The following is a 15682-nucleotide window of genomic DNA, read 5'->3' on the forward strand; positions in this document are numbered from 1 at the left end:
AAGAAAGTAATTTTGTCCTAAAGTGAGGCTGGTTATTTCAGAATGGGAAAGAGGAAAAACATGGGACAAAATCTGAAGGGATACTAAAGAGGTTACAGAAGATTTGTGGAAAAGGAATATTGTGTGTGATGAAGCTGGCTAAGATTAGAATAAATTAAATTAAGGGTTTTTTTAAAAAAATGAATGTATTTTTAAAGATTTATTTATTTATTAATGAGAGACAGAGAGGCAGAGACGCAGGCAGAGGGAGAAGCAGGCTCCATTCAGGGAGCCCAATGCGGGACGTGATCCCAGGACCCCGGGGTCATACCCTGAGCCGAAGGCAGATGCTCAACCGGTGAGCTACCCAGGCGTAAATAAATGTATTTTAATACCAAAAGTAAGGTGGTACAAAATTAAAGTTTGGTTCTCTCTGTTAAAAGAATAAAGTTTTCTTGGACTATTGGTCAGTTCTTGATAAGAGATTGTAAAAGGTCTTTCTTTACCTTTTAAGTAATCTGCCCATAAAACAAAGATTTTGTGTTTTCTCAAAATGATCTTATGTGTTTCATGTTGTCTTCATCAGGTGTTTGATTACTTAAAAAAAAAAACAGATTTTTCACTATTAAAAGAGCTGTTTTTTTGTTTGTTTTTTGTTTTACAATGATTTAAGTTTCTCTATCTGCTTTTGAAGTCTTTGTCACTTGGTTAAAATAGATAACTAGGTATTGTTTCACCCTGACCTATGGATCCTACTTGACCAAGTGTTTTAAAAACCTTCTGATATTTTTGCCAAACCCGGAGACCTCAAAATCAAATTCACTACGAAGAGAAAGAGCCAATGTTGAGGTTACTGCTTTCTCCTAAGATGTCAGTTCAAGAACATTTTTTTCCATCCCTCTTTCCCTAACCATCCTTCTTCCTAATTCTTACAGCATGAAAGTAGGATTCTTTTGTCCACATTTTGCCTTTCCCTGCCTTGAAAGATTATGAAATCTCAGGCCGTTACAAAGGGGTTAATGAACTTCCAAATGACTGTTGGACTTGCCTTGATGCTGGGATTCTGCAGTTCTGCCCATCACAAATTTCACCCTGATTTCCAAAGCCTCAGTTTCTCCAGAACCCTATCTCTTGTTAACAACCCCAAACCCAGGGAAACGTGCACCCAAGCTCTGCACAGAGAAAAGGACATGAGGCAAGAGTAACCGGAATAAAAACTGCCTGTACAGTCCACAGACCCTTAAATTTTACTGGCTTCCAGGCTGTCACCTTTCCAGCTCTGAGCCACAGACTCAAATAGGAATTACCAGGAGGCATATGTGATTAAAAATTGGCTCCCTTTGGCAGATTCATACTTCTCTGCTTAGGAGGGAGTATGAATGAGCCAAGATCAGGAACCTCTCCTTAACTCTTTAAATATTACCAAATCTGCTGCTTAAAAAAACAGCTGCCCAATAATAATCTTTAGAGCTTCTGACCAAAGTTGTTCTTGGTGAAAATGGTCCTTATTTTTTGGCTGAACGAGAAGGTGTCTGTGCTGCGACCAACACCACTTGCTGCACAGGGATTCAGACTTGTGGGAAAGTTGAAACAAGGGGCAGCCCCAGTGGCGCAGTGGTTTAGTGCCACCTGCAGCCCAGGGCGTGATCCTGGAGACCCGGGATCGAGTCCCACGTTGGGCTCCCTGCATAGAGCCTGTTTCTCCCTCTGCCTGTGTCTCTGCCTCTCTCTCTCTCTCTGTGTGTCTCTATGAATAAATAAATAAATAAAATATTAAAAAAAAATACCACCAGCATTTAAAAAAGAAAGAAAGAAAGAAAGTTGAAACAAGCTACGTGGCTCAAGAAAGTTTAACAAGGTCTTCCTTTAACTTATTTAATTTTGACTGGTTTGGGTGTTGGGGACCACAGTTCCAAATGCCCTCCAGGTATTGGGGGTTACCCTGCTTGTAATAATCATAGTAGTCTTCCCACATGCTGTATTCTCTCAAATACAGCTTTAAGTGTATGTTTGCAGCCACTAACCACCAAACGAGTCATCTTCCTAAGACTGGAACATCAGAAAAAAGGAATGAAGAGAATGACTGACTTGAAAAATGTGCACCTGAAGTCATGCAGTCTGTGAATACCACAAAGATTCAGCAAAACAACCACCAGAAACAAAAACAAAACTCATGACCTGTGAAAACCACCACAGAGGATCAGCAAAAACCATAAGAACTTCAGAGCAACAGCCGGGGATGACGCTAATGCCTTGTTTTGATCACCTCTCTCAGGTAGAGGGGTCTGAGCAACAGACGAGTGGCCCCAAATAAAATCACTCGGGCTAAGCCCACATCATCAGACTGAGACTTTAATGCCTAACCCAATTGAGGTTTTTGCCTTTCCCTGGAATAAAACCTTAACCAGTGAGAACTGTAGTTTCCTAGTCAGCTAGTGAGGAAATCCACCTAGTAAATTCTTGCAATCCCCCAAAGGAAGGGGACCTTGCCTGAAACAACTCACTTTTGGCTAGCAACTTCCTTTTCCCGCCCCTTCTGCCTGTAGAAGTCTCTCCTTCCTGCAGAGCTTCAGAGCCCCTCTCTATGTAGTAGATGGGAGGTCGCCCAATTCATGAATCATTGAACAAAGCAATCGGATCTTTACATTTATGCAGTTGAACTTTGTTTTCTAACTTATCTAATGATTGTATCACAGATTATACTTGATTTATTACTAAAATCAAAGTTTTATTTAGTTCTTTATCTGAACATGTTTTGAACAAAAGCACGTTTCTCATTAGGTCCAAAAACTGTTCTGAAAGTTTTATTTTGGCTTTATACCAAAAATTTTCTAAGTCTAGGCTTTCTTAACCAAACAAAGCATTTAATTACCCATTAATTTGTCCAACTGAAAAATAAATACACTTTAATCTAGGGAAGGGCAAGAACCAAGTTGATTTGACTTGTTTCTACAGCATCCAGTCTATAAACATTTAATATTAAGCTTCTATGTGGTAATAAGGAAAAATATAGAAAACCTTGTGGTTTTATACATGGATAAGTGAAGCCCAAAGAGATTATGTGACTTTCTGAAAGACTCACAGATGGAAAAAGGCAGAACTAAAGCAGAGGTCATCTTAAATTTTAAAATATTTTAAATATTGACTAAATAAAGATAATCTCGGGGATCCCTGGGTGGCGCAGCGGTTTAGCGCCTGCCTTTGGCCCAGGGTGCGATCCTGGAGACCCGGGATCGAGTCCCACATCAGGCTCCCGGTGCATGGAGCCTGCTTCTCCCTCTGCCTATGTCTCTGCCTCTCTCTCTCTCTCTCTGTGTATGACTCTCATAAATAAAAAAAAAAAAATAAATTAAATTAAAAAAAAATAAAATAAAGATAATCTCAATTTTTTCCTAAAAACTCACTCTACCAATTTTTTGCATGATGGCAGTCTAGACTAATGTGGTTATGTCCCACCTCCTACAAATATATAGGCTATATGCAATTTAAAAAAAAGTTTTAAATGCATAGTTAAGCTCAAAAGGAAGGAAGGCACATGCTCAGGTATTAAAAACAAAGAGAGAACTAAAAGCCAGAGCAGTAAGCCTGAGCCACCTCAGCAGTATCCCACCCACAGGCAGGGGATTGGGCTGACTCTGCTTCCAAGCCCTGGAGACTGGGGATGGGCTGGGATTCTAAAGACATGCTGCTTTAAACCTAGTGTCCTAACTTACATGGATACTAATAGAAAAAGTTCGTGTGACAATATTAATATCAGATAAAATGGACGAAGTTAAAAATCAGTTCAATGTAAGGCACAAAATAGTCTATGCCATCTTCACAGGAAAGGATTCTGAACTAAGGAATGTAAACCTGATATTTGGGTTTGGGACTAGTTGTCACAGTATGTGGGGGAACTTGGGCTCTGAGATTAGGGTACCTGTTATTCCCTACTTCCTTTCAAAGGGATTTTATTCTACAGTAATCCCCAAGAGGGCACATCTTGAAGATCAGACCAGAGCTTTATTAACTAAAACAGTCAAGTTTCAGTTTCAGTTATAAGTGTTTGCAGCTATGGAGAATATTTTGTGAAATGCCTAGAAAGAAAAAACAGAGAAAATTTTATAGAATTCCCTTTCTGAGTTACCATTTCTTAAACTTTAAGGACATTTAAAAGGAATACAAAAATCTTTCCCTTACAAAATATACTTCTAAAAATAAATCTAAAACATGAAAGATCTATATTGGCTTTTAGAAGAAGACTTAGGAGATCCCTGGGTGGCGCCGCGGTTTGGCGCCTGCCTTTGGCCCAGGGCGCGATCCTGGAGACCCGGGATCGAATCCCACATCGGGATGCAGGTGCATGGAGCCTGCTTCTCCGCCTCTCTCTCTCTCTATCATAAGTTAAAAAATAAATAAATAAATAAATAAGATTTAAATTTACTGTGATTTTATGAACTCTTTCCCCTTCCCATTCCAAATTACTTAAGAGTGTTATGTTCCCCAAATCCAAAGTATATGCTACTATCTACTTCTGAATAGTTCCAGTGAGTTTTTCTTTTTAAGCTATAACTTCGGATAAGAACTGAAAAGACTTATCAGGAGATCTCAGCACGCTAGAGTTCATTTTATTAAAATGAACCAATTGTGGGATGTGTGGCTGGCTCATTTGATGGAGCATGCAACTCTTGATCTTGGAGCCATGGGTTCAACCCCATGTTAGGTGTAGATGTTAACTTAAAAAAAAAAAACAAACCTTTAAAAAATAAAATAAAATGAAATGAAACGAACCAATCGTGACAAATGGAAAAGGCTGCAATTGAATGATTTTAGCTTTAGATTTTCTCAGTAGTTAAGCAGACAGAAATAAAGCCAGAAACCTGGACCAGAAAGGACTTTTAAGAAAACTATTCCAAAAAACAAAAACAAAAACAAAAACCAAAACCAAACCCAAAACTATTCCTAATAAGTGGCAAGCATACTCATCATTTTATTATTTAAGCAATCTTTTATCCCTCCCCCATCCCTCAGCATAGGCACAGAGACAAAACAAACAAAAATGAACAATCTTTTAGGCTAGGCTTATTTGTCACTTTTTTGTCTAGAGTCTTTTTTACCTTGGAATATATCTTTTGTTTTTTCATTTCGTTTTTAGCTAAGGCCAAAATATCAAATCTGAAACCAAGATTTTTTTCCATCCCAAACTTAAAACAAAGCAAATAAAAGCCTACGTTGCATTCCATTTTGTACTTCCACTTACTGCAATTCCTAGAAGACTAAATCTTTTTTAGTGAATCATTGCTCTGAATCCGACTGCTTCACTTTGCTAACATCTTGGCAAGTTGTCTGTTATCTTGGTTAGTTTTATATTAAAACATAAGCAAAACAGGACAATCTGTTTTGATAAGCAAACGAGTATATTAAACTATATTTTTTGCCTTGCCTTTCTTATAACTAAAAATATGTAAATACTCAGAGACAAATTATTTCTATATCCTTGTTGGGCATTTTAAGAGACTCACTCTCAGAACTTACCAGATCTCCAGGAATGTACATCAGAATCATCAAGCTAATTTTTTTTTCAAAATATACATGTTTTATCTCCACTAGATACCCAATAAATCAGAATTTCTCTGGAAAACTTGAAAGCTTAAAATAACAAGGGAATGCTATGCAATATTAAAAAGAACAGAGTTCATCTTATCAGGTCTGGGCTTTAATTTTACCCTTCCTACAAGCTAGTAAATTAGCCTGCTTCTGTTTCATGGATGCTGGTAGAATGGTTATGAAGCTCCTGGGTCAGAGACAGAGAAGGTGATCATTCACAACACAGCAAGTAGTATGAACATCATGTTTGTGATGTTTCCCTTGCCCACAAGTCCCACAGGGGTCATGCAGATGGGCCCAGATGGATTCCTGGACAGGAAGTGGGTTGTTACAGGAGAAGAACACCAGCCCAGGGATTGCTGTTTTATCACAGACAGTAAGCAAACCATCTCTCTGTCCCAGAGGGAGACATTAGCTAAACCCTCAAGCTTGCTTGCTGCAAACACAAGTCTGAGAAATGGCCTCCGTAAAGAGCAGTTAGGGCCTTGCATTCTTAAAACCAGCAATATGTGCTGGAGTATGAGAGAACCACGTAAGGAAGGGTGTTTCTCAACACATGTATGTAAACTAATATGGAAATTTTTCAAGAATTAAATTTGAAAATTAAAAAAAAAGATGTAGGAGCATATTATAAAATAACCTGGGTTTGTTTTGTTTTTTATAAGAGAGACATGTATAGTCTTGTAAATGCATAGAAAACTTATAGAAAGATATGAAGGGTACATAAGAATCTGCTCTGGATATGGAAATGGGAAAGTTGAGTATAAGCACTTTTATTCTACTTTATACTACTGTTTTTGCTTTGTTATTACAAACACATGTCTTTTAAAAAAATTTAAAAAAAATGCACCTGTTTTTTGTCAGTAGGTATTCTGGACATCTCTTCATTATCTCCTAAGGGTCCATGCTTTTCCTCTTCCTTTTCCTAATTAAAAGCAGATTAAGGAGGAAAAAAAAGATCAGTTTAACATTTCCGAGTTGAAGGCAGGTTTTCTTGGTTTTGAATCATTCATCTTTTTTTCCTGATGAAAGTCTGCACTGACTTCATGCTTTGTTCAGGTTCAAGTTCAGATTACATAACCTAGTAAATAAGGCCTTTACGATCAGCCCCCTATACACTTTCCCAAAATACAGAAGGACTGAAAATTGTGGTCAGAAAATAAAATTCTGTAGTTTAAGACTTCGGAGTTGGGGCAGTTTTAAGGAACAGACTAGAGTGTGGCTGTAGCTAAAAAGGGCTAAAGGTGACTAGAGGTAAATTAACTGGAACTGGGAAGTTTGGAACTACGCAGCAAAAGCATTAGATAATGGACTGTGGTAGGCAGAATAATGGGCCCCCAAAGGCCTGCCTGTTCCAATCCCTGGAGACTGTGGCTCTGTTACATCACCATGGCAAGGCTGTAGGTAGAGTTAGGGCTGCTAATCATCTGACCTTAAGATGGAGGATTATCTGGGTGGACCCAATATTATCACAAGGGTCCTACAGTAGAGAGAGAGAAGCAAAGCAGTGCCACTGTGATGCAACATGAGACAGTCTCCACCGCTGGCTTTAAAGATGGAGGAAGAGGGGATCCCTGGGTGGCGTAGCGGTTTAGCGCCTGCCTTTGGCCCAGGGTGCGATCCTGGAGACCCGGGATCGAATCCCACGTCGGGCTCCCGGTGCATGGAGCCTGCTTCTCCCTCTGCCTAAGTCTCTGCCTCTCTCTCTCTCTCTCTGTGTGACTATCATAAATAAATTTTAAAAAAATTAAAAAAAAAAAAAAAGATGGAGGAAGAGGTTCCTGGTCCAAGACAACTGGGCAGCCTCTAGAAGCTGTAAAAGGCAAGGAAATGGGAGTCTCCCCTGAGCCTCCAGAAGGAAGACAGCCCTGCTGACACTTTTAGTCCAGTGAGACCCATTTCAGGGTGCTAATTCCAGAACTGTAGGATAAGTATGTGTTTTAAGCCACCAACTCAAAAAAAAAGCCACCAACTCTAAGGTGATTTGTTGCAGAAACAATAAGACACTGATAAATGGATGTCCACAAGTCTTTTGTAAAAGTAAAACTTCGCAGTTTGAAGGACCAAACTCCTTCATTTATTAATTCAACAAATATTACTGAATCCTTGCGAAGTGCCAGCCACAGATCTAGTTGCTCAGGATGTAGCCCTTATAGAGCTTATGACACAGGAAAGTGACTATGAAGTGGGATTCTGTGTGCCCCAGGGTAGAGGGGCTATGTAATAAACTGGACAAAGTCTGAATGTGGGAATGGTAAACCTGGTGAATGCTGACCGCTCAGTCTTATGAAACAAATGCTGGATGCTAGAAAAGGAATAACCTCTAAAAAAGTTTACAGGAAAAGCCACATTCTGGGAATAATGTGTCTATTTCAGTAGAACGGGAAGTAGAGGCAACGATGAAGTTGGTAGTGGGATGGTGGGAGTGCAGATAGATGGTAGTGGTGGTGATGCCTACATGAGTGATAATAAAGTACCTATCAAGCACAAACTATCTCATTTAATCCTCACAAGTTTACAAAGTAGCCTCTATTGTTTCTATTTAACAAATGAAGTAACTGTGGCTGAGAGGGATTAAACAACTCCACAGCTAAAAAATGGAAAAGGCAGGATCTGAGCCCCGAGTCCATTGTGTTAACCATTATGCTACCCTGTTACTGTTCTGGAAAAGTACAGTGAGTACACAATGGGAAGAGCTGGGAGAGGGAGACAATACATGATGTGTAGATCAAACTGAGGCAACAAAACAGTTATTCGAATTCTTATACTAAAGTAACATTTAGGCAATTTAGGTATGTTTAACTCAACTAGAATGAAAAACTATGAACCAATAGGAGAGATTACTATTTTTTTTTTAAGATTACTATTTTAAAACAGTAGCCATTTCAGTAGGTCTGATTTCTGTTCTAAAACTTTTAGTTAACTTTCCTTTTCCCAAGCAGTCTCATAAACAGTTTCTTTCCCACTCGTTTATCTCGTTTGGGGCAGGATTCTTAAAAATTATTGTATTTTATACTTCATGTAAACTTTGCTGGGCAATGCTCAAAGAGCACTCATACAGTGTAAATATATAACAACATAGAAAATCTCAGGTATCAGTCATATTTAGAAGTGGCTGTAAGTTAAAATACACTGAGGCTGATAAAAATGAATGACAATCTAAATGTCCAGTACTAAAGGAATACACGTGGAACATCAATGTGATGGACACTCAGGTCAACATTAAAATGGTAACAACAAACACACATAGTACATAGTATATGCCAAGCACTATCTAAGAGCTTTACAAATACTAACTCATCTACTTTTCATAAAAGCCCCCTGCAGTACGTACCAATAACATTCTATTTCATGGATGAGGAAGTTGAGAGAGGGCAAGTAACTTACTCAAGATTACACAACTAAAGAGGTGGAGCCTGAGTTTCACTAACTACAAAATGTGTGGCTACTCTTAAACCATTAGACTACGTTGCTGCTTCAGTGTGTACAATAGTATTACAGCAAAAATATTTTCCTACGGTTAAGTGAAAAAGGCTGGATCCAGAAGTAAATGATCTCAAATAACTGAAGAGAGAGAGAGAGAGACAGAGACAGAGAGATAGAGACAGAGACAGAGGGAAAAGATTGAGAAACAGCACAAAAATGTCAGTAGTCTCTAGAAAGTGGAATTTTTTTTCTTCAGCCCATTTTATAAATAATAACATCTAACTTCAGTAACATAAAAATATTTTATGAAAACAAAAGGTTGGCAAAGTGTCAAAGGGAGTATTTCCAATATAATTATATGTCGAATTGCAGCTTAAAGTTTCTGACTTACTTTGTATAGCAAAAGCAGAATAAAGAATTTAAGTGAAACAAACTTATTATCTTAAAGAATATTTTTCTTCTTTTAATAGGAAAAAGATCTTATTCAGCCCTATGAACATAATGTGCAATTAATAGTAAATTCATTTAATGTGCATTTCTGTTGAAAAAGAACTTAATTTCAGCAGAGGATTTATTCTTGATAAACACACACACACACACACAAATACATATGTGTGCGTATGTATGTGAATTAAAATGAGATCAAATCTTCATATTAAAAAAAGTCTTCAAAAGTAGTACTCAATCTGTAACAAGCCAGCTTTTTAAATGTGCTTTTTAAAAAGTCTTCAATTGGGCAGCCCCGGTGGCGCAGCAGTTTAGCGCCGCCTGCAGCCCGGGGTGTGATCCTGGAGACTCAGGATCAAGTCCCGCATAGGGCTTCCTGCATGGAGCCTGCTTCTCCCTCTGCCTGTGTCTCTGCCTCTCTATTCGCTCTCTCTGAATGAATAAATAAATAAATCTTAAAAAAAAAAAAAAAAGTCTTAAATCTTGGGGCCCCTGGGTGGCTCAGTCAGGTAAGCAACTGACTCTTGATTTTGGCTCAGGTCATGATCTCAGGGTCGTGAGACTGAGCCCCATGTCCACCCTGGGTCAAACCACGTGACAGGCTCCGTGCTCAGTGGGGGAGGGAGGTCTGCTTGAGATTCTCTTTATCCTTCTCCCTCTGCCCTTCCCCCACCTCACATGCATGGGCACTCTCAAACAAATAAAATCTTTAAAAAAATTAAGTCTTAAATCTCTAAGCATTTGCTCCTAATCTGTCTCTTTGAGACAATTTTATCTGCAAAAAAAAAAAAAACCCAAAAACAAATGAAAAATACCCCAACAGTTTAAAAATCTTCTACTTTCATAAAATAATAGTAAGCTACTAAGAGGCAGAAAGAATAAAAGACTCCAAAATCATGAAGGAAATGAAGAGCTTTCCCAAAGCCATTAATAATATATGGAGCCAGGGTGGGGGTTGAGGAAGTGATTAATAGAGAGTAAAACTGCACAACATTTTTAATAATGTTTACTATTTCTGAAACATTTCACATAGTAGTTGCAAGACAAAACTACTCCAGGAGATATTCATCAGGAAAAGTGAACTCCCTATACACACACAGACTTTACACCCTCACAAAAATCAACTCAAAAATGGATCATAGATCTAAATGTAAAACACAAAAAAACTCCTCCCCCCAATAGGAGAAAACCTAGATAACAATGGATATGGTGATGGCATTTCAGATACACAAAGGCACAATCCATGAAGAAATTAGTGATAAATTGCACTTTATTAAAATTTAAAACCTGTCCTCCGTGAAAGACACTATCTGGGATGCCGGGGTGGCTCAGCGGTTGAGCATCTGCCTTCAGCTCAGGGCATGATCCTGGGATCTGGGATTGATTTCCACATAGGCTCCCTGTGAGGAGCCTCTTCTCCCTCTGCCTGTGTGTTTCTCTCTCTCTCTGTGTGTGTCTCTCATGAATAAATAAATAAATCTTAAAAAAAAAAAAAAAAAGACCCTGTCAAAAGAATGAGAAGACAAGCCACAGGCTGGGAGAAAATATTTGCAAAAGACACATCTGATATAAGACTGTTATCCAAAATATACAAAGAAGTCTGAAAACTTAATAAGAAAATAACTGGACTAAAGTATGGGCCAAAGACCTTAATGGACACCTCACCAAAGAGGATATACAGATGACAACTAAGCATATGAAAATGCTCCACATCATGGGTCATTAAAACAACATATCACTACATGCCTATGAGAATGCCCCAAATCCAGAACACTGACAACACCAAATACTGGCGAGGACGTGAAGCAACAGGAATTCTCATTCCTTGCTGGTGGGAATGCAAAATGGTACAGCCACTCTGGAAGGCAGTTTGGTAGTTTCTGAGAAATCTCTATCATACAATCTAGCAATCATGCTCCTTGGTATTTACCCAAAGGAGATGAAAACTTACGTCCACACAAAAATCTGCATACAGTTATTTAGAGCAGCTTCATTCAGAATTGCAGTAACTTGGAAGCAACCAAGATATCCTTCAGCAGGTGAATGGAAAAATTACGTGTGACATATCCAGGCGATGAATCTTAGCCCTTAAAAAAAGTGAGCGATCAAGCCGTGAAAGGACACGGAAGAACTTTAAATGCATATTGCTAAGTGAGAGAAGCCAATCCCACAAGGCTACATAGTACTGTATGATTCCAACTACATGATGTTCTGTGAAAAGGCAAAATTATGGAGACTCTTAAAAAAAAAATCAGTAGTCGGTGGGGGGGTGAAGATAAATAGGTAAAACACAGCATTTTTAGGGCAATGAAAATCTTCTGTATGAAAGCGTAACGATGGATACATGCCATTCTACATTTGTCTGAACCCACAGGATGTACACCACCAACCTTGAACGATAATGTAAACTACAGACTGGGTGATCATGATGTGCCAATGTTGGTTTACCAACTATAGCAAATGTATCACTGTGGAGAGGATGTGGTTAATGGTGGAGGCTATTCATGCAGGGGGAAGCAGGGAGGGTACAGGAAATCTGTGTACTTTCCCGGAAATTTTGCTGTGACCCTCTAAGTGCTCTACAAAGATGAAGTCCTAATTATTAAAAAGCTACTTCCTTAATTCCCTGTGAAAATTCCTCATAAGTCCCTACTTATAAAATCTAAACTCCCTTGCAAGGCATATATTATTTTTTATTATCTGGTTCCTGTATGCCTTTCCCAGCTCATCTTCAGTCTTCCCTTCACCCAACTTCACCTTCCCCCACAAGGACCATACGTTCTCTCCCTCCTCCAAGCTTTTCCACGTGGAGTCCCTTGGCTTGGTAAATATCTCCTCATTCTTCACGTCTCAGTGCAAACACAGCCTCCCCCGTACATCCTTCCCTTACTTCCCCTGGGAGCGCCCGGCCTTCAGTCTTCAGTGTTGCTAGCATCTCTGCTTACACTGGCTACTTGACTGCCACCTAATTGCATCTTGTTCAAGTGCCTAATTTTTGTCTCCATCAGAAAGTAAGAACCAAGTCTTTCTTTTTGGATCTCCAATGCCAACCACACAACCTCATCCACTGTAACGAAGACACCAAAAAGAAAAGAGAAAAAGAGAATGGTTATGAAGGGCCTCACAAGAGTACTCCTGTACTTAAGGATTTACAAAGATAATTATTTGAGGGAAAATGTGAAGCAACCTCAAGTTGGAAATGTCCGTAAGCATATGCAGAATACAAGTACAACTCTGTAAGCGAAAAACAAATTCTATGTTTCAAAAAAATGCTGAAGGAAAGTACCAAAACATTAAAAGTGATGATGTGAGAATGGCGAGAAGCCCTGGGTAATTTTTCCCCCTTTCCTTTTTCCCAAAAATGTATTTTTTTCACGAGAGACTAAGAGGCAGAGACACAGGCAGAGGGAGAAGCAGGCTCCACACAGGGAGCCCGACGTGGGACTCGATCCCAAGGCAGACACTCAACCACTGAGCCACCCAGGCGTCCCTCAAAAGTGTCTTAAATGTTTAACAACCTAATACTGTTTTCCATATATGGCCTTGGCCCCCTAAAACATTCTAAACTTCTCAATCTACCAAACCAAATGGTGGGAACCTAGCACCATGCCACTCCAAGCACGGAGGAAAATGATGAGAAGGTAGTGAGCTCCTTGCTGCTTGAGGGCTGGAGAAAATAAAGATGTAGAATGTACATACTTCTAATCCACTGGCTTTTATGATTATTCTATTTACTCCTAACCTATTTTGATCACCTCCCTGAAATCCAAAACAAAACAAAACAAAACAAAAAAAACCCTAAGAGACTATTTACATGGAACAAGAAACCAGTTAGCATGCATAATTCCTTATTACAAAAGGAGATGCTAAAGTGGCATGAGTTAGACGTGGTAAAAGAAGATACAGTACCAAAAATAAGATAAAATAAGACATGATCTCCATCTTCATGCAATTTACAGTTCAGTAAATTGGGGAGAAGGGGAAACCACTCACTGGAAACATCAAGAGTCTACAAACGGGTGATAAAAGTCAATCTAATCGTCCAAACTAACATATGAACACGCTTTCATACCTGATAAACATTGGCACAGTCTCGGAGGATGACAATTCTATTTTTAGATTAGAAAGATGAGCTATCACGGTTCTGAGTTGCAAGTATCACGCTAAGGCACAGAGGTATTTTTTTTTGCAGATCCTAAGGTTTTGAGCTTGCTTTTAATGAGCGTGACAGAGGCCAGGGCGGAGATTAGATTTTAGACCATTACTTTTTCTTTTCATTTTTTTAAGATTGTATTTATTTATTCACGAGAGACACACAGAGAGGCAGAGACACAGGCAGAGGGAGAGGCAGGCTCCGTGCAGGGAGCCGGATGTGGGACTCGATTCCCGGTCTCCAGGATCACACCCTGGGCCAAAGGCAGTTGCTAAACCGCTGAGCCACCTGGGCTGCCCACCACTGCTTTTTCTAAGTGAGGGGGGGAGGCGGACGGACTAAGGAAACACAACATACCTGAGATTTCTGTCGTTGGGCTTTCGCTGTTGGGAAGAGCTCCATCCAGAGACTGAGTAGAGTGAAAAGGTTCACTTTAGAAAGCCTTGGTATTTGACCTACGAAAGAGAGAGGAAAGACACTTTATAAAAAAAATCTTAACTAATGATGACAACAAGGAAGTAACTAGCGATCCCCGGTGCCGTTTGGGAGCCGCAGCCCTAAGTCCGCCGCTTTGGTGGAGGCGGCGGGGGAGGAGGAGAGGAGGACCGGGTAACCGCAGGGCAGGAGCCTGGCTGCGGCCTCACCTTCTCGGCGACCTCTGCGGGCACTTTACGAAGTTGGGCCCCTTCTCCAGCCCTCACGTGGCAAGGGAAGAAAAAAAAAATAAAAAAGTGTGGGGGAGGAGCGGCACAGGTGATGCATGCAAAGCCCCCGGTCGGAGGCCACCGCGGAGCACGCCTCCCTCTACACTGCGGCGCGGCCACAAGGGCAGCGCGGTGACCTTCGCGGGGAAGGTTCACCGTCGCGTGGCGGTTCATTCGGAAACCGCAAGTCCAAGGCACGGAATCGTCCATCCCGGAGATGCCGGCTCCGGGGCCCGGCGGGGAGCGCGAAGCGGGCGGGCGTGGGGGACGGGACGGGGACTGAGCGCGGCTTCGGAAGCGGGTGCTCGGCGGGGCCCGGGGGCTCCCGGGGGCCGCGCGGGAACCGGACGTCGCGGGGGCGGCGGCTCGGGGCGGCCCGGGGCACTCACCCGTCATGCTGCCAGTCTGCGTGCTGACTGAGCGCCCGGCCCCCGCGCTCTCCAGACTTTGCATCTGCCCTGCTTCTTTCATCCCCAGCCCAGCGGCCTCTGCTGCCCAGAATACCTCTCGCGGGCTGGCATGATCCCGGCCCCGGCGGCTCCACCTCCCGCCTCCTCCCAGCCGCAACCGCAACCGGCAGGGCGGCGCAGCGCGCTGACGTGAGAGGGAGCGCGCCCGCCGCTTCCGGCCGCCGCGTGTGTCGTCATCAGGTGGGGACGCGGCTCCCGCAGGGGCGGCCGCCTGAGGGATGGCGTCCGCTCGAGGCCCGAACTTCGCCGCGCGTGTTTTGGCTGCACGACGCAGGGCGCGCCGACTCCGACAGCGGGACGAGGCCTGCGCGGACTCCAGAGTTTGGGTGAGAGGGGGAGGGGAGGGCTGCCGGGTGGGCCGACACGCGCGGGTGCCGCTTAACCCTCGGAGGTGGGCCGGCCCTTGGGAGCTCCCCAGCCGTGGGACCCCGGAGGCCCCGTGCTAGGGCACCGGGGCGGCTCCGTCGCGCTCCGGCTGGCAGCGGAGGCCCTGCCGCTCCGCCCCCGCGCCCGCGCCGCCGCCCCCGTCGGGACCTGCGCTCGGCGTGCAGTCGGTTTCAGATTCTCTCTCAAATAAAGTAAAAAAAAAAAAAAAAAAAAAAAAAAAAGTCGAACTGTAATCATGAGAAAGATGGGGGTAGGAGGAAGTAGCAAGTGGCCCCTGGAAAATATGGCAAGTACCGAATTGACGTCGTAGGTTCGTGCACAGTGCATCTTATCTGATTTTTTTTAAAGATTTTATTTATTTATTCATGACAGACGGAGAGAGAGAGAGAGGCAGAGACACAGGCAGAGGGAGAAGCAGGCTCCATGCAGGGAGCCCAACGCGGGACTCGATCCCAGGACCCCGGGGTCATGACCTGAGCTGAAGGCAGATGCTAAACCTCTGGGCCACCCGCGGCTGCCCCTTATCTGAT

The 15682-nt window shown here is 42.0% G+C and overlaps 1 protein-coding gene across 1 annotated transcript in view; it reads right to left on the bottom strand.

Moving 5' to 3' along the window:
* CDADC1 (cytidine and dCMP deaminase domain containing 1) overlaps positions 1-14819 on the bottom strand; it is a 45592-nt gene extending 30773 nt beyond the window's left edge. The window contains exons 1-3 of the mRNA XM_025478349.3: positions 14685-14819; positions 13949-14046; positions 6416-6490 (exon numbers count right to left, since the gene is read on the bottom strand). Coding sequence (XP_025334134.1) covers positions 6416-6490; positions 13949-14046; positions 14685-14766 — 255 coding nt within the window. The 5' untranslated portion in view covers positions 14767-14819. The remainder of the gene's footprint in view (positions 1-6415; positions 6491-13948; positions 14047-14684) is intronic.
* Between the last annotated feature and the right edge of the window lie 863 nt (positions 14820-15682).

Source organism: Canis lupus, chromosome 22, assembly GCF_003254725.2.
Source record: "Canis lupus dingo isolate Sandy chromosome 22, ASM325472v2, whole genome shotgun sequence".
NCBI classification, from domain to species: Eukaryota; Metazoa; Chordata; class Mammalia; order Carnivora; family Canidae; genus Canis; species Canis lupus.